The sequence below is a fragment of the Motacilla alba genome, chromosome 3 (assembly GCF_015832195.1).
Source record: "Motacilla alba alba isolate MOTALB_02 chromosome 3, Motacilla_alba_V1.0_pri, whole genome shotgun sequence".
Taxonomy (NCBI): domain Eukaryota; kingdom Metazoa; phylum Chordata; class Aves; order Passeriformes; family Motacillidae; genus Motacilla; species Motacilla alba.
In genome coordinates this window covers 9,963,526-9,982,626 of record NC_052018.1, presented here as the reverse complement: position 1 = coordinate 9,982,626, position 19,101 = coordinate 9,963,526, and the positions used below count along the sequence as shown (strand labels likewise).

At 53.4% G+C, this 19,101-nt stretch overlaps 1 protein-coding gene and 1 long non-coding RNA gene across 2 annotated transcripts; one reads left to right on the top strand and one right to left on the bottom strand.

Moving 5' to 3' along the window:
• Positions 1-8,320: 8,320 nt before the first annotated feature.
• LOC119699230 lies at positions 8,321-9,514 on the bottom strand. The gene is made up of 2 exons (XR_005256369.1): positions 9,424-9,514; positions 8,321-8,428 (listed from the first exon to the last, which is right to left on the bottom strand). It is a non-coding gene; the product is annotated as an uncharacterized LOC119699230 (long non-coding RNA).
• A 303-nt stretch (positions 9,515-9,817) lies between these two features.
• GDF7 (growth differentiation factor 7) lies at positions 9,818-13,617 on the top strand. The gene is made up of 2 exons (XM_038132430.1): positions 9,818-10,185; positions 12,649-13,617. Exons 1-2 carry the CDS (start codon positions 9,858-9,860, stop codon positions 13,569-13,571), a joined length of 1,251 nt encoding a protein of 416 aa, XP_037988358.1. The 5' UTR covers positions 9,818-9,857; the 3' UTR covers positions 13,572-13,617.
• The last annotated feature ends 5,484 nt before the right edge of the window (positions 13,618-19,101 follow it).

Sequence of the window (19,101 nt, the reverse complement as noted above, 5' to 3'; positions counted from 1 at the left end):
TCAGTCACTGGGGTGTTCAAAGCTACAATTACAAAACCAGAATGGCAATTGCTACCCGAACATTGCACAGTCAGGGGAAGTGGTCCCAGTGGGCATTGCTGAGTTGGGAAGTTAAAAGGCACATGCAGGAATTGAGAAAAAGCTGTTTGTATGCAAGGTGCTCTTCCTTCCTGACACTCCACCAGGAACATCCATTCCAATCCTGTGCAAGGTTGTAAATACAACTTTAGTATTTCCTTAATCCTTTTCCCAGGCTGCCCACAAGAGCAGTCAGGGACCTGTTGCAAAAGAGAGGGAAAAACTAAGATGGGAAGGAGTGTGGCTGTCCCAGGGTCCCAGCCAGCCCTGGCTGAGCTCCCTTCCCAAGGCAGTGTTCTTCACTGCTCTTGCTGCCAGCTTCTCAGCTCCCCACCAAATACCAAGGGCCCAGACCATTCTTCCAAGAAGAAAAGCCACTGTTTCTTGGCTGGCTAAGGTTCAGCCCAGACATGCTGGAATAAGCTTTTGAAGGAATGAAGGCAATGCCACAGACAATCCTGACAATGACCTAGGTTTTCTACACACAAGCCCATCAGGTACCCTGCCCTGATCTCCAGGGTCTCCAGCGTTTCATTTACCCAAGAAAATTAAATAGTGCCAGGGAGCCAGGTCAGCATTGTCACAGAGTTAAGAGGGTCTCTGATGTGATTTTGGACTCAGACCCTGATGAAGAGTTCCTGGGGCAGTTCAGTTGTTAACAGAGGCTGGGAACCTTTCTCAGCTGACAGCTTGTACATGACCATCAGTCTTGGAGATGAGGGGAGTTTATCCATGTGGACATAGGCTGATCTGCAGCACGTGACCTTGGTACCAATGAGTGTTCCTACAAACATTTAATGTACATGTGTGGATGTAGCCCAAGTGGCTACCTCTACTTGCACAATTATGTCTGCCTGAAGAGCTCATGAGTCTTTTTATTCACAACCTGTCTTACAAATATTGTGTCCACAAGCCAGTACTGTACAGAGGAAAAAACTGTGGAGAAGATTCAGAGGTAAAAGCTGCAGAGAAGATTCAGATCTGGGTTCACTTGCAGTTTCCACAGTGCTAATTCATCAAGGCCCAGGACAACCTTTAACTGTCCCTGTGCCTTTGACTCTTATCAAAACTGTCAGCCAAGACTGAATCTGCATGCAGGGTGAGGCCCTACAGAAAGGACAGAGGCAGAATTTAACACCTCCTGGTTCCAAGTGTGAAGTGTTGGTTAGCAAATCAGCAGCTGCCCTCCCAACAATCATTTCATTTCATTTCATTTCATTTCATTTCATACAGGACTCAGTAATATTAAGTATTTTGAGCTGCACTTTTCTTCTGGACACAGATGAAGGAGCCCAAAATGGCATATTTTGACTTACTAACCTAGAGAGATCAATGTGTGAACCACAGAAATAGGCAGAGCTCCCTGTACACTGCTGAAGTGACCCACACACAGTGCTGTGCTCTTCAAGGATTTCTTCAGTATCAGAAAGTCCTATTTTATTTTATTTTTTTTCCTACTGAATTCTGATTATCTTCTCATATGGTCACATGCTCAGATGCTAAAATAGGTACCTGGGGTTTCTCTGCAGGATACTCAGGACACCCCTGTAGAGTCACAGAATCATTTAGGTTGGAAAAGCTCTGTAGACATTGTGCTGGTCAATGAGGCAGAAGGTTAGAGGGCCCCCCTCTTTTCTGAGGCAGAAGCTGGAGGTCTGGATGTCTCAGGTAGCACCATATATTCACATTAAAGAATCTGATACTGTCTCAGGTGCCTGAACCTGTGCATAAGTGTTCTGGTGGGTAAGGACAGACGAGTGGGCAAGGCAAAGCAAGTGTGTTGCCTGCATTAAATGGAAATCATAGCATCATAAAAAGGCCTGGGTTGGAAGGGACCTTAAATATGATCTTGTTCTGTCCCCCCCACTGTCATGGGAGGGGACACTTTCCACCATCTCAGGTTGCTCAGGGTTCCATCCAACCTGACCTTGAACACTTCCAGGGATAGGACATCCACAGCTTCTCTGGGCAGCCTGTGGCTATGCCTCACCACCCTCACAATGAAGAATTTCTTCCTATCATCCAATCTAAATCTCTCCTCTTGTAGTTTAAAACTATTCCCCTTGTTCTGTCTTTGTCTACCTGTATAAAAATGGCTCTGTTTCTTTTCTGTAAGCCCCCTTTAGGTACTGCAAGGCTTCATTGAGGTCTCCCCAGAGGCTTCTCTTCTCCAGCCTGAGCAGCCCCAGCTCTCTCAGCCTGTCTCCATAGGAGAGGTGCTCCACCCCGGGATCATCTTTGTGTCCTACTATAAATAACAGGTCTGTGCTTTCTTGTTGAGGCAGAAACAGCTGCTACCCAAATACTGATGCCAGCCTACACCAGCTTGTCTGCAAAGAGCTGAGACAGGCAGTTGTGAACACACACCACTATGATGTGTTAGGAAATCAAGGCCATGCCTAATAGGGCACTTGACATTCTACACTGAGGTGTGTCAGTGGCTCCATCTGTGCAGCTGTCCCTGTCCAGAGGAATGCCTTTAACTTTAGTGGGAGAACTAAATAAATCTGCAGGGGCTGCAGGATGTAATACATTGCATATACCTCCTTTTATTGCATTTACCAATGGAAAGATACATAGGCAGAAAGCTTGTTCCAAGTTACACCTCAAAACTTCGCAAAGGACCCTTCCTTAAGCAAGATGTGATTTGCTCGTTGTATTAACTCCATGACTCTTTGAGACAGAGTCTCAAATGTGAAATAAAATGGAACTTCACCTGACACGCCCGTAGTAAAAGCTTTGACACCGGATCCTGCAGCTCACACTCAAGTCTGTCTAACACACAGCACAGAGAAAAAGGGGTGTGCCCACAAAATGTGTTCCCATTTGCAGCCAGTTTTCCATCTCCCTCCTTTTTTACACAGAACACACTTGTACTGGGTTGCTTTACAAGTATTTCACAGCCTACGCGGAGAGAAACCAGAGTGGGTGCCTTCCGAACTGCTCGTGCCTTCCCCATTCCATCCGTGCCTCGGAAAACACCTTACACGGAGCGCAGTGCCATAAATCCCTTCTCCAGGAGATGGTGCTCCTGCCCTGGGAGAGAGAGCCCTTCCCCGGGCTCGCACGCTTCCAGGGATGCTCGGTGCCGCCGCGGCCACCCGGCCCCTCTGCTGAGCTGGGACGGGGTGATGGCTCCGTGGGATGGGTTCTTTGCCGAGCTTCTCATGCTGCTCGGCAGCTGAAGGAGAAAGAGGCCCACAGTATGAATTTTTGTTTACAAAACAAAAGGCAAGATGGAAAGCAGAAATTGCGGGGTTCAAATGCAGAACTGGGTAGGAGACCAGGAGGTATCAGTGGTAAGAATTACTTTGTGAACGGCTCAGTTTGCCCCGTGGTGTGTGCTGGTGTCTGTGGGGCCTCTCAGGTGAGATTCATCTCTCCTGTGGGCCCAAACCCCCGCGCGTGTCATGGAAGGACGTGCTGCCCTGGCAGGGAGGTCAGGGACAATCTTTGATGGAAGTGATGCAGACCATGCAAAGCTGCAATCAAACGCGACTTTGCACCACATCTTCTCCCCCACCCACACGCCCACCTTCCTGCATTCCTCCTCCTCCTCACAGCCCAGCACAGCAGCGGCACAGAGCAGTGAAGGGAGGAGTGCTGGGCTGGAGCTGAGGGTGGCGGGTCTTCTCTGGCCATCTGCACACCTCAGCCAACCCCCAGGGCTTGTTGATGTCCCCAGAGTTACTGTCCAGGAAACCAAATGTGCCAGAATTGAGTGCCATTTGTCAGGTCTGTGGCAGAAAATAAAAGCATGGGATTACAGCACTGAAGTGTATGAGAGAAAAAAGTTGACAACAATACCAAAGGAAGGGAAGATAACTTAAAGGGGGGGAAAAAACCCCAGACACCTTCCTTCCATGTTCATAGTGGTGAACAGCTGCACCCAGAAAGTTATGAGTAAGGTAACTGGTGTTATTATGTTATATGGTGTTATATTAACTGGAGTTATGTCCCATAACTGGAGTTGCTGGTAAGACCTTGTGTTGTGATGGAAAGCAAAGAACTTGGGTTTCGTATGGAGAAATTCTGTCTCAGGTGGCAGAGAAGTGAGCCTGACACAACAGCCATGAGCAGCACTGGTGGGAAGGAATCTTCTAGGAGGAGTTGGGAACTGGAAAGATCAGGGTGAGGTACTGTGTTCCTGTTCAGGTGTTCCCTTGGGTATCTACTGGCAAATACAGACCCAGCCAGGTCTCCCCTTCTCCTCCCTGATGCCCTCAAATCTGAGGAGCCTTGACAAAGGAACTGGGAGCTGGAGGACAAGAAGTTGGGGAGGATGTGATGTGGGAAAGTGATGAGAGAAAAAAAGACTAAGTGGAGATCAAAGGATTTAATACATAAGAATAAGGAATCGTGGAGCAGAGCTGGAGCAAAGCTGTAGGACAATGCTTCCCCTTGTAGCATCTCGCATGTTCATCCAGGGGTGGGGACAAGACAGCTGACAGCTTTCTTGACCTCTGTGACAGCTGTCTCAGCTGGGCTCTGTGTTAGTGCTGTAGGAACTGCTTTCTGGAGGTACTGCTCTCCCTCCAGGAACTAGTAATGGGAAGAAGGTGGTTAGTTAGACTGAAGAGGAACCCAAAATGAAGAGAAGTGAATCCCACCCCTTCCAACCAGATGCTGGCCTAGACTACCACTGTGAGGACACTTGGGGTGAGTCATTACCCTGATCCAGCATCTGTGATCGGTGCATTGACAAATTACTTGCTGACTCTGCACTTTTAAAAAAGCAGAGTCAGCTTTTAAATTTTTTTAAAATTGACTGAGTGCTCAGTTGTGTTTTGACTCACTATTTTCAGGTGGCTTATGCCAGACCCTGTCGACCAGATGCTGAATAGGACAATTTTCCCTGAGGGGATATTGGAAAGCCTTTTTCAAGAAGCTTTTTTGTTTCCAGAAGGATTGAACTCTCCGCAAAGCATTTCCTGTCCCCTAGCTAGAGCACAGTGCTCAAATTGCTCAAATAGAAAGTGATGTGAGACAAGCACAGCTTAGGCAGCCAGACTGAGCTGACGTCAGGTCTCTGGGCCTGAAGCAAAGCAGCCTACGGGGTCCTTGAATCCATCTGATGTTTCATGCATGGAGTTTGTACCTTGATTTGTCTTATCTTCCCTGGCTATCCCTGAGCAGACAATCAGAAAGAATTCAGCTTGGCCTCAGTTTAAGTAAGTTTTGGAAGGAGTTGCTGGAAGATTTGGAAAGAAAACGATGCTGTTGCTTAGCTACTTGCTGAGCTGGCCCTGCCGTCACTTGTAGCCATCTCGCTAGAAGACATTTGTGAAGTGAAGCCCCAAGAGGCTTCTTGTGTGGTCACTACATGGAAACACACTCTTCCAAACAGCCACTGGTATCAATAGTCTGATCACTGAACTTGCTCAAGACTTGAGAACCTGGTGGAGCCCCACTGGCTCAGCTAACAGAAACAGGTGCAAACACCTCCAGTTTTGGAGCGTGGAGGGGGTTTGTCACTGCAGCTTGTTTCTATGGCTGGTGACAGGGAAGGTGAGGTGGAGGTGCAGAGCTCTGGGAATGTATCTGAGACATGAGGCACATGGTTATTCCTTGAGGATTTCCCTTCTGCCTCAGTTTCCTACTTTGAGAAGTGGTCTTCCATGCCTGGTGGGGTTCTAATTAAATCAAGTTCATTCCTGTGCTGAAGGGCATCAGTAGGGCAGCCCTTCTGCCAGGCTGGGACCTTGCTCACAGCTGTACAAGAGGAGGTAGCCATGGTAGGGTGGTTCACCATGACCAGGACTCAGCCCTTGAGCATGGAGATGATTCAGTGCTCCACATACAGAGGTCCCCAGCTGCCATGGACAATGCAGAAGGGCGAGCAGGGCAGTGCTGGGCACAAAAATAGGGAGTTCAGGAAGGGGGACTGCAACAGAGGGGATAAGCCCAAGTGTCAGCCAGGCAGGAATGATTCCTTCCTGACTCTGAAGCAATCCCCAAGCAAAAAATGTTCCCAGTAAGAAAACTGGCCTAGTGATAAGACTGTCCCCTTCTTTCCAGAAACCTGACCAGAAGGGTCTATTGGTCAAGGAAGGGAGAGACTGTAGTGGGATGTGGTGCAAGCTGTCTCAGGAGTCAGGATCCCTCCTGGGCATACAGCCATTGGCTTCATGTTAGTTGGGACTGGTTCCTAGGGAAAAATTAAAGGCAAATGTGGCCCTTTATCTTCTTCTTAGGTTTTGGCACACTTCTGATTTAATACTCGGTGAACAGGGTGTCAGGACAGTCTCAAAACTGTGTTTTTCAGCCCATGAGAGAGATACCCAGAGGATTTTCAAGTGTGAGAGCAAAGAGAGATGGAGCAAGTGAGCAGGGCTGGAGCCAGGATCACCACGTTGGCTGAGGGGCCCCATGGGCAGGAGCACATCACTGTGCCCAGAGCAGTGGGGAGTGCCCTCAGGAGGAACTACTCTATTTACTGGTGAAGCTGAACGGACATAAAATCTCCCTCAGTTATGTGGGTGTTTTTTTCTGTATAAACTTGCTAATTGAGTTGTAAAATAAAACTGCAGCCTTTCCTCTCCAATTTCTGCTGCTGCAGCAGCGTGCTAATTTGGGTTTGGAAGGGGGCTGGTAGAAGGTGGCTTTTTGCCAGGGTGAAATTATGCACAAAAGCTTTGCAGTGGAAGAGAAGGGAGCCCATCCCCAGCACAGGGAAGGACTGGGGGCAGGAGCTGCTGTGCTGCTGTGCAGGGCTCGGGAGGCTTGGGAAGGTCCTGCAGCTGGGCTGGGCTGGGCTGATGGAAATTCAAGAAAGCCCAGAAGGGTTTAAATGAGGCTGCAATGGAGAACAGATGGGAAAGTCAGTGCTTGTGCGTCTCGATGGACGCTGTGTGATTGGGAGGATGAGCTGTGGGATTTCACATCTACCCTCCGGCTCGGCTGGGCAGGATTTGCTGCTTGGGTTGGGGTACGTGTGTGTGTGTGAGAGTGTGTGTGTGTGCTTGTGTGTTCATGTGGCTTCTGGTGCTCACAGACGTGTGTCCATGTCACTGGGGTTGTGTGGGGGTCTGTGTGCCTGTGTCTGGGTCTCCATACAGACGATGAGCACAGGGACCTGCCTCTTGTCACCCAAGAGCAGCACAAGGCTCTGTCATGGGGACAGCTGCATGCAGGGACAAGGATGGTGTGGTGCAAATTGGTGCACAGGAGCCCATTGCTCAGCTCTGCCAGCTCACAGCAGGCAGGGATTTGGCCCTGGTGCCCACACTGAGGGCTGAGAAGAGGACTGGTCTGTGAGCAAGAAAAGTTGTGGGGGAAGAACAAACAGGAGGCACAGCTGTCTGTTGCATCAATGTAACTTTAATTTTTGAAACATACAGATCAAAAATGCAGTGACAGTGACAGTCCCAGTCCCAGGGAATGTCTGTGTGGGGCAGGTACATGCACCCCAAACTGCAGAAGGATGTACAGACTTGGGAGCTTGAGGCTGAAGGGTTGTGGGACTGGGGCCCACATTCACCATTTTTGTACCTTTCACTGTTTCTCCTAAAACTGACTGTGTGAAATGGCTCCAGGCAGGATGCTCCAGAAACCATTGCAAGAAGCCTGGAGGTTTATGGATAGACTTGTCTGCCCATTCAACAGTCCTTCCCACCCCATCATCCTTCCATCCTTTTGCTGACTGTTTTGATCCCTTCCTTGGGCAGCGCTGAGTACTGCCGTGTGCTGCTGTGGGAGCAGCAGGAGCAGTTTGGAGCCTGGTGCTGCTCTTTCAGGTGGGAATAAGTGGGACAGGACCAGACAATGCTTTCAGCATTCCCATCTTTGGGAAGAGATACCCTGGGCACTGAGCCCTGCTGCCATGTTCTGGTTCTGGAAGGGCTCCCGAGTGGAGTCTCAGCACCCTGGCCAGGGGGGAGTGAGGCCTCAGGGTTGGGAGGTCTTGTCAGATGGTTTTTAAAAATGGCTTTTAGTATCTGAACAGCGTCAGGCTGGATTTAATAAGGGACTGACAGAAGAATAACAGTTAACGAAGCCTTCCTCTGTGAGCCCTTCCTCTGCCTTCTGCCCCAGCTGGGTTAGGCTCCCGGGGGTCACTAACTGCTGGGGGGGTGGTGTGAACACGCTGGGTGTGCAAATGCCATGCAATCCATGCCAACTCCATGTGCAGGCTGTGCAGAGGCTGTGCAAACTCTACAAGTGCTGTGCAAGGTGTGCAAATGGCTTCAGGCCTGGCCATCCAGCCCTGCATGGGACAGGAATTTGTTGGGATGGGGTTTTCTTGGAGTGTCCTGGGGGTGCCGTCCGTGTCTCTGCACAGTGTGTGTACATACCGAGCAAAGCCGCTGGTTGGCATTAGAAACCTGCTCACAGTACTGTGACAAGACACCTGTAAAATTACAGCAGAAAGAAATCCAAGAGGCTGCAGTGACAAATGCTTGTGAGAAGCGATTGTTTCGGGGGGGAGAAGAAAAAAAAAAACCGTGTTTGTTTTGGCGAAACACCTACATTCCTTCAAATAAATCATCGCAGCGCTTGTTTTTGTATTTGCGGAGAAATCGCAACAGACATAACCAGGGACTTAAGAGACTTGAAATAACATCCTAGTAAATACCCCACTTTGTTATTTTAATCGAGACCCAAGGAAACATCTGAATTTTACCAAGGAAACCCTCCGCGGAGGGAAAACATCAGCCCGCAGCCCGGCTGGGTCTTTGTTTTGCTCCGGTGTCGGACTCCCGAGGCGGAATTACCGGGGCCGATGCAGGCTCGGGGCAGCCCGGGGCATCTCGGAGCGGTGCGAGGGGAGCCGGGGACCCGGGGCCGCCCCATAGCGACCCGCGACCCGCTGTGGGGCGGCCACGGGCCCCCGGCTCCCCCGGCCGCTCCCGGCCCGGCCCCGCCGCCGGCATCACCCCCGCGGGCCAGTGTCGGGGAAAAGGGGTCTGCCCGAAACGTGGGGTGGCGGTTCCCGCGTTCGAAACAGAGCCGGGACAGCCCCATCGCCAGTGTGGGACCGGGACCCCCGCCCCAGTACGGGGTGGTGAGTGACCCGCTCCAATGCGGGGAGAAGTTTCCCGGTCCAGTCTTAGGTGGTCTCCCGGTCAGTCTCCGCTCCGAAATATGACCTCAAGCAGAGGCGGTGGTGCCCCCCCAGCCTCCCGCCATCCGAACTAGGGTCACCTTCCAAAGTCAAACACAGCCCCATTCCACCCCACAGTCGGGCTGGGGTGACGCCTTGGCACGGGGCTGTGGGACGCAGCTCCCCCCGCCAAATGAGGGGTGCGGGTGCCCCCACCGGCTGCGGGCCGGGAGCCTTGAGGGACCTCTCACCTGCCGGGGGACACGGGGCGGGATTCGAAGCAGAATCCAGGGGTTCCTCACCTGGCGGAGGAGGCGGGGCGAGGTCCAGAGGGGATCCGGGGGTCTCTCACCTGCCGGGGCGGGCGGGGCGAGGTCCAAGGGAGGATCCGGGGGTCTCTCACCTGCCGGGGCGGAGCCAGAGGGGGGTCCGGGGGGGTCTCTCACCTGCCGGGGCGGAGGCAGAGGGGGGTCCGGGAGGGTCTCTCACCTGCCGGGGCGGAGGCAGAGGGGGGTGCGGGGGGTCTCTCACCTGCCGGGGCGGGCGGGGCGGGTGCGGGGCGCGGGCGGCGCTCGGGCGGGGAGGGGCGGGCGGCCGGCAGGGGGCGCCCCCGGGCGGCGGGCGGCCGCGGCCGCGGCGGTGGCGGCGGCGGCGGCGGCGGCGGCGAAGACGATGTTCAAAAGCGGGCGGGGAGCGGCGGCGGCAGCAGCTCCGCGCCGAGCCCCGGGCCGCCGCCATGCGCCTCCGCGCCGCCGCCGCCGCCCTCTGCCTCTGCCTGCTGGGCGCCTGCCGCCTTCGCCGCGGGCTGGAGGCCGCCGCCGTGCGCGGCCCGTCAGCGGCCGCTCCCCAGCGACCCTCGGCAGCCGCGCCTTCCTCCGCCTCCTCCTCCTCCGCCGCCGCCGCCTCCCCCTTCTCCTCCCCGCCGCGGAGGGACGGGGCTCTCCGCAACGGCACGGTGGTGCCGCATCATTACATGGTGGCCCTGTACCAGCGCCTGGCCGCCCGCCGCGCCCCCGGCCGCCGCAGCGACACCGTGACGGGCTTCGCGGAGCGGGCGCGCAGCGGTGAGTGCGGGTGAGCCGCGGCCGGGCGGGCGAGCGCGGACCGGCCGCCCCGCCGGGACTCCGCCGTCGGGCGGGAGAAAGTCGGTGCTTGGGCTTCGGAATGGGCTTGGGGACGAGGATGCGGCTTGGGGTTGGAGACGGTGTTGTGCACGGGTGTGTGGATCGGGCTGCTGTGTGGACGTGGGGATGGATACACGGGGTTGTGCATCACTCTGAGCGTGAGTTTGGGGACGTGATGGCACACGGAGAGGATGCTCGCGTGTTGGTCCGAGCACGGGCTGTGCCTGGGATAGGATTGTGCGTTGGCTGGGGCATGGGGTTCTGCGCTGGTTTCCGCACGGGGTGCTTGCAGGGCATGGAGCTTCACGGGACAGGGGCTGCGCATCCCGGTTGTTTAAAGGGAATGAAGCCGTGCGCGAATCTGATTGTGGGAGTGGGAGCGAGGACGGCGCTGGGAGTGGGGTTGTGCGTGAGCATACGGCTAGGAGGGTTGGCCACGGGGACAGCCAAAGGTTTGTGCCCGGCACCGGTGAAGGGGTTTGCCGACGGAGATGAGCGTGGCGCAGAGCGGGGGTCTGGGGTGGCGGTGGGGTTGCACAGGCAGTCGGTATCAAGGATGGCGCTTGGTGCTGGGGATGCCGTTCGGGCCGGGGTGCGAGGTGCAGCCGGCCGGGACGGGGTGGGCTCTCGGCATCTCCCGCCACCTGATGCGGGGCCGGGGCGTGCGGCGCGCTTTGAGAGCAGCTTCTCCGCGTGGCATCCCCCGTCCTGCCAGAGCCTCTGCAGCCCGAAAAACTCCGAGGGACACCGCGACGGGCCGGGCCGGGCCAGGGAGGGAGCGCAGCCGCGGGGTCCCGGGGGTGCTCGGCCGCGGGCGGCCGCGGCGCTCCGGAGCGACTCCTGCTAACACCGCCGGCTGAGCTCGGCATCGCGGTCCCCTTCTCCCGCTTCGCCCTCTTATGCCCTCTTCATACCCCGAATATAATAATAATAATAATAATAATAATAATAATAATAATAATAATAATAATAATAATAATAATAATAATAATAAAAATGCATATACACACCTCATGATATACTTTTAACAAATGCATGCATGTATGTACTTCGCGCCCCGCCGGCCAAGTTCGCTCGGCTGGGGGAAAAAAAAAAAGATACATTCCTGATCGAATAAAATGAAAACCCAAACTGAAAAGCAGCGCCAGCCGCACCCTATCCCTGTCGCTCACTGTGGTGGGAGAGCCCCCTAACCCCATTCCCACACCCAGAAGGGGCCGTATCCTGCGGGCAGCCTTCGCGGGAGGAGGTTTACTGGAAGCTAATGGGGAAACGTCGGGGGAGCGAGGCGGGACAGGGAGGAGGATGCTCCGATGGGAGGGTGGGCAGTTGCTCGGCTTGTGAGAGCTGGGTGAAAACTGAGCACAGGTCCTGGGAAGTTTCAGCGCAAAACGAAACCAGATGAACTCTTCAAAGGGATCTCCTTATCTGCACTTATCTGCTTCTCAGAGGAATTTTAGATCAGCTTTTCAAATAGTAATTTTAATAACCATAATGAATAATAATAGTACTGTTAATGATGATAATAGCAGCAGTAGCGAATAACAGGGAGAAGAAGTTTCCCCCGGCGGGCGGTGCAGGCTGCACCCAGCGGCGCTGCCGGCGGGGCCGTCGGGCAGGGCTCTGCCGGCAGCGGGTCGGGGCGCTTCGGGCACGGTAGAGATGTTTGCAGCATGCCCAGGTCAGGTTTCTCGTTGACGAGGGAGAAAACAAAAAACAGCCCTCCCAGAACTCAATTCACCTCTTCTTGCCAGCTCCACTTCCTTTAGTGCTTCTTTTTAAATTCACATTGAGTATATTTATTCAGTGCCAGAAACTGCACAAGTCTGTGTCAGGTCTTTGGATCCACTAAAAATAGTGCCACAGTGAGGCTGGGCTCACTTTCAGCCGCTGTGGGTGCCTCTATCAGACCTGTGTGCCTGTGCCTATCTGCGAGGGGAAAGTGGAATTTTTAACAGCATGTGTATGTGTGTGACACGTGGGGCAGAAGAAATAGGTGACAAACTGCTGATCGGGGATGGTAATGTGCGGCACAGGTTCAGGTGTGGCTTCCGTGCCAAAACAGAACCGTGGTGCATCTGGGGTCACTGGAACACCTGGGAGGGAGCAGAGAAGCCTCCTCAGGATGTGGAGAAGAGTGCTGATGAGAAGCCACTTGTTTGAATTGATTCCTCCCTCCCTTCTCCTTCCCATTTGCTTTTGATGCCCCCAGCCAGAGTGACTCTCTTGGATGCAGGACACACAGCCTGTGTCCCGCTGGGATGCTCAGGAAGCCGTGCTGCGCAGCGAGATCTCCCCCATTACCTCTGTGTCCTTTGCACCTCCCTAATGAGAGCTTGGCTTTGGCTTGCTGATATTTAATTTTTTTTTCCTTTTTTCTTTTCTCTGTGTTATCTCTTCCAGATGCCTCCCCATCCGCCTCGGAGCAGCGATACCTCTTTGACATCTCCAGCCTGCCTGAGGCAGAGGAGGTGACGGGAGCAGAGCTGCGCATCCTGCGCTCCCTCCCCGAGAACCGGAGCTTGGCGCTGTCCCCCGAGGGCACCTTCCACCACCTCCTCCTCGCCACCTGCCCCAGCCGGGACGGCGAGGAGCCCCGGCTGCTGGACTCCAGGGCCGCAGACATTCTGGACACGGGCTCCTCCAGATGGGAGGTGTTTGATGTCTGGGAGGCCTTGCGAGATCAGAGGGAGAGCTCGCTCCAGGGAAAGCTGCTGTGCTTCCTGCTGAGGATCGTCTCGGATCAGTCGGGGCAGCTGCTGCCCCCCCGGCAGCTGGGCTTCGGCAAACCCCGGCCGCAGCCCCACGAGCGAGCCCTGCTTGTGGCCTTCTCCCACACCCAGAGGAAGGAGAACCTCTTCAAGGAGATCCGGGATAAGATCAAGGCCCTGGGCAGCCCCCCGTTCCTGGAGCCCCCCGATCCCGGCCAGGAGGCGTACCTGAAGCGGAGGAAGAGGAGGACCACCATTGCCACCCGCTCTGGGGGCAGAGGCCACGGGAAGAAGGCGAAGACTCGCTGCAGCAGGAAGCCCCTGCACGTGAACTTCAAGGAGCTGGGCTGGGATGACTGGATAATCGCCCCTCTGGATTACGAGGCCTATCACTGCGAGGGGGTCTGCGACTTCCCCCTGCGCTCCCACCTGGAGCCCACCAACCACGCCATTATCCAGACCCTGATGAACTCCATGGACCCGGAGTCCACCCCCCCGAGCTGCTGCGTGCCCTCCAAGCTCAGCCCCATCAGCATCCTCTACATAGACTCTGGGAACAATGTGGTTTACAAACAGTATGAGGACATGGTCGTGGAGACGTGTGGCTGCAGGTAGCAATTTCTGCAGCTCTCCCTATCCCTCATGGCCTTGCTCAGCAGCCCTGCCCATTTATATATATATATATATATATATATATATATATATATGTATAAATAAAAAAAAATATAGATATAGATATATACACACATACACATTTTGGTGTGTGCCTTCCCAAAAGCCAAGCTCAGAGCAGGTGTCCCCTGTCTTCCCTGGGCCACCCTGGCCATGACCCCAAGAGGAATGGGGGGTGCCCCTCTGAGACTGTGAGGCTGCCACCATCTCTGTGCCTTGGGAATGTCTCTTCAGCCTCTGAGCTCTGCCTGATACACTTGGTTTGCCTAAGTGGAGCTGACAACTTCTTTCCCAAAAGTTTTGGAAAACATCTAGCCAAAATTGTCTGGGTCAGAATGATGACCTGGGGTGGGGGAAGGTGGGCTGGTGTCTGCAGCAGAGAGATCAGGTCAGCATCACCCTCTGGCTGTGGCAGTGGGATGGAGGTGAGATAGGAATGCTCTTTTCTTTGAGTTAAAGGAGTTTTTCTGGCAGTCTTCAAATTGCTGCCCTGGGTTTACTGGTGGAAAAATAAGGGATCCCTGGGGGAAGCCAGGGGGTGGAGAACCTGTGGCTGGCATGGGTTGTAATCACTTGGTCCAGGCCTGTTTGCAGTGGGGAGAGTTTTGTGAGCCTGCTGGCAGAGACAGGAGAGAAGGAGAACCAGAGGCTAAAAGAGTCAGGTCTGAAGCAGAGTTTGTGCTCTTAGAAAGATGGGAGTGGCCCCGGGAGGCATTAGCTGGAGATGCCTCCACTCCACATGGTCGGAAGCGCTGGCTTTGTTGCCTGTGTCTTGCAGGAGGTGCTCGTGGGTGAGTCCCCTCCCTTTCCTGCACAAAACTCTGTTTCCAAGGCATACTGGGAACCCAACATCAGGCCTGCAAGTCACACAGCCATCCTGAGCATGTCTGGAGAGAAACAAAGGTCCCAAGTTCCCTAGGGAAGGGCCATTTCACTCGGGTTTTCTCTTTCCAAATAATCTCTATAAAAGCACTAAGCTCCACCCTGTCTTCCTTTGGCATCGAGCTGTGTCCCTCCCTGGAGTGCTGGCTGCTCCCTGCTCCATTAAGGGAGCTGGATCCTCCAGGAACAGACCTTTCCCATGCAGAGGGCTGAGTGCTGCCCTCAGGGACTGCTATATGAATTGGGGTGCTTTGACGTGTGCTGAAAGGGTTTTAGTAACTCAGGAGCTGAGTTAATAATGAATTACCTTTAAACCAGAGAAGCTCTTCATCCATGCCAGGGTGTGCTTTGGGAAGCTTTTCTGCTGCGCCTCAGTGGGTTTTGGTTCCAACCTTTGGCTTTGGCTGGGTGGCTTGGCTTAGACCAGAGATGTATTTGCACAGATTTTGTGTTTGATGGTTTGTTTTTTTCTTGTGGCCAGGGTGTTGGTATGTAAGCATCAGTGCTTATTAGCAATGATAGTTTGCTTTTGAAGGAGATAATTCCCTGCTGGAAAACATGGGGTTTTTCCTACATAAATCCAGTTGTCCTCCATGGCAGGGGTGTTCTGCTGGGAGGGCTGAGCCCGGCCAGGGCAGAGAGGGGGTCGCCTCAAAGAGCTCTTCTGAGATCCAAATTGTATCAAAGATCAGAAAAGCCTTGGTGAGGTTCAACTGCCCCTTCCCCCCAAGTGCATCAGTAGGAAGTAAATGTGTCCATTGAAAACAGTGGCAGATCCACTGGGATAACACCCCCAGCCTCCCTCCATCCCCAGCCACGGAGCCTGCTCTGCATCCTCAGGCTGGGGCAGGTGGCAGCTCAGGGGAGCAAGTGTGGTTCCCATAAATCTCATGTACCCCCTTGACACCTGCAGAGCTCCTCTGGCTTTACATCCATGCATCCAAGAGGAAAACCCATCTCCCTACCGAAGCATGAATGTAAATATATGCTAATGAGGTACTTGCCTCCAGGACTCCAGGGGGATGCTCAGAGATGGAGATGGGGAGAGAGGAAGGATCAGGTCCATGCCATGGGTTTTCTCCCTGTCAGCACTGGAGGGGCTGAGGTTCCTGAGTGGGTGAGAAGGGGTCAGCACGAGGGCTTGTGGATTTCCTCTTCCCTTTGGCTTCAGCACAGATGGCTGGGGAAGGAGATTGGCACAGCAGTGCTTGAGCTGCCAGATTCCTCATCAGTTATAAAGTTACCAAGCTTTAGAAGTACCTAATTTTTCAATGGCCTTTGGTTGTTTGATAGTTTTTCTCACTGCTGAGACAATTTTTTAAAATGTTTTTGTTTCTTTTACCCCCTCCCCTTCCTCCAAATATTTGTGGTGAAGGTTCATGGGCAGTTCAAATCCAAGTGAGATATATATAGCTCCTGGCAGCCCCTGCTGGCTGGTGCCTCTTGTGAGCCTCCACCAAAAAGGTGTCCTGAGACCTGCTCCTGTGGTACCGTGTCCAAGGGGTGGTAATGCCAGTGACTCCCAGTTCTTGTGGGTATTCTTTAGCCAGAGTTGCAGGGAACAGACAGATGTCACCCACCTCAGGTCTGGAGGTGGCTGATGGAGAGTAGGGTGACAGGTTGGGTCATGCAGCTCTTCACCCCAACCCCGACTCTGGGGCAGTGCCCACTGCTGGGGCTTTTGTCCTGAGCCCCATTTTGGCTTTGCTGGTGCTGGGGACAAAAGCAGTGGCTCAGTTGCTGCAGTTCCATGGCCTGGGTCACTAGGATAAACAAGGGGGGAAGATGTGGGGGAGCACAGAGGCTGCTGCTGGCAGCAATGCTGTCCATGGTTTCACCCATTGGGAACCTGACCTGGCTCTCCTGGCTGTGGGCACCCCTGAACAGGAGTGTTTGGTGGGGGAGCAAACTTCATCCCCCTGAGAGGAGCCCAGCAGTGCTGGGGCCTGTGCCAAGTGCCTCCTGTTCCTTTCCTGGGCAAACAACCTCTGGAGGACCAAGGAAGGGCAAAGAGTTGGGATGGAGTTGGATCCTCTTTCTGCTTCTCTAAGGAGTCAGGGGAGGCAGCTCCCTGCCTGGGGCTGCCCCAGGGGGATGTGTACGAGCAGGGCAGGGCTGGAGGAGAGTGGAGCTGGGGGCTTTGGTGGGTAACTGCTGCTCCCCCCGAGCGAGCATATCAGCTGCAGGGCTTGGCTGTCACATTGCTCTCTGCTCCCAGAGGAGTATTTCCAGAGCAAAAGCCACCAGTGTCCCCTTTATGAATCCCTGCACGACGACTGCAAGGGCTGCCTCTCCATGCCCGGGCAGATTTGGAGGTTGCACCAAACAGGGGGATTAGTCTTGGGCAACAACCCTCAGAGCCGTTGCAAATGTGTAGAGGTTTAAATTAAATATTCTGGGAAAAAAGTCACAGAAAGAGTTGTAAAGCTCTGCCCTGGGAAGTGTAGTCACCATCCCTGGAAGTGTTCAACGACTGTGTGGATATGGCACTTGAGGAGACAGTTTAATGGTGAATTTGATGTGGGGTTGATGGTAGGACATGATCTTTTCCAACCTAAATGACTGCATGATTCTAAATGGGAGTGGTGGGTGTGAAAGCCTTTCCCAGGCAGGCAGGTTCTCTCAGATGAGTTGTTGCAGCCCTGCACTGTTGGGGCAACACAGGGGCGTGTCTGTAGAGGGCATGGAGCAGTGAATCCTGCCTTTGGAGAGAGCTTGGTGGGGCACTGGCTGCAGGGTAGTGGTGGCCCAGCCCAGCCCCCATCCCTGGAGCTGCTTCTCCAAAGAACATCACACTCTGATGCCAGAGGAAAGGCCCAGAAAAAAAACGTATTTCTGATCAGTTGCCTCTTGCCTGAGCTGATTTTTGGGCATATGTAAACTTTATAAATATGAAACTAGAGGTTGAACATGGACAAATATTAATTCAGCAGTCTCAGAGTGATTTAAATGGATAATTATAGGTTCTCAATCTGCAGTATTTATACAACCTTTCCAGTTAAAAAAAACCCAAACAGTTTCCATGCAGTGGATATTCTCCTGGAGGATTTGTTTGACCTTGAGCACCATTTTTATCTGCAGGATATAATTACAGTGAAACTAGAAATATTAAGCATCTGCAAAGGACTGTGTATCCATGCTTTACTGGCTCCCTTCTCTCTGACATGGGAATGTAATTGCACAGGAGTAGGGAAACTTGCAGAGTGATCTCATTTGACTTAGAAGCACTGGGGCTGGGATCTGGGGAAACTTGCCCAGTTGGGACAGGGACTGACTGGTGTGTGTGCCTTATCTGGGGTTTCTTTGAGCTTGTGCTCAAGCCATCGCCTTCAGGAACAGTCAGATGCAAAATGATTTTATGCCCTGTTTAACCCTGGTCACCAGGGGTGCTTCTGGCCTAGAAATACTTCCCAAGAATCACAGATTTTATTTTTTTTTTAAAGGAAAAACTTCTTTCTAATTCTCTTAAAATAGGGGGCTTTTCTAACTGTGTGTCTCCCCCCTCTTTTTTTTTTTTCCTTTACATCATACTTCAAATCCAATGATAGGAGGGAAATCGGTATCCTCTGGCAGAGAGAAGGATTCATATGGAAAAGGGCTTGATGTAGCTTCGTCGTGGCACCGCTGCATTGATCCCGGTGGCCTCACTTCTGATCAGCACTGGCAGATGGAAACACATCCTCTTTGCCTGTTGGCTGATGGTTGGCATACCCATGAGGAAAAGGCTGCAAAGGCACCAGTTGTGATTAAAAGCAAACCCAAGCCTTGAGCCTTCTGCTCAAGTTTGAGTGCCAGTGGCTCCTGAGTGTGTTGGCACCCCATGGGTTTTAACCCAGTCCTTGGCTGCACAGCTCTCACTGGGCAGTGATTTATCCATCACACTCCCCTTGCGAAACAAACAGCTCCTTCTGCAGTTTTAAGCCCTTATCCCACATGCAATAAAGTGGTATTTGGGGAGAGTCATGTGTGCTGGCCTCCACGGAGCAGCAGACACACACACACCCTGCCGTTGGCAGGGAGGAGACAAGAGAGGCCGGGGCATGCCTTGGGATCTCCTGGGAATGCAGGTCCCAAGGGCTGCACCTGGGCAAAAGGAGCAGAGCACTTTGGATGCTGAGGGGCTGCCATGGTTTTTCTCTCCAGCCTTAACAGGAGTTTTGTCATGAGCTTCTGCTTGTCGTGATTGCATCAATAGCAGTGTTTATAGTTACACCAAAACCAACAGGACCCATGTTAATGGGGCAGATGCACCATAAATACCAGCCCAGCTCATACTTGTGCTGGAGTAAAACTGATGGGAAATGCCATGGTTTCCTGCTGAGCATGGAAATCCATGCTGAGTTCTGAAATGCAAGTGCCTTCTCTTTTGTCAGTGCTGGGGCAGCAGGGCCATGTGCCAGGGAGGAAAAGCCCTCCGTGGGGCAATGGCAGCAAGAGCCTGGGCGTGGCACAGAGGCTGTCACCTGCACTGGGGCTGTGTGCCCCACATCTGTGTGACAGATGAGCAGAGCTGTCTCATGGACCTGCTTGGGCAGTTCCATCAAATCACTTCCTGTGTCCCCTGTCCTGGGTGCAGCTGGAGTTGTGGGGT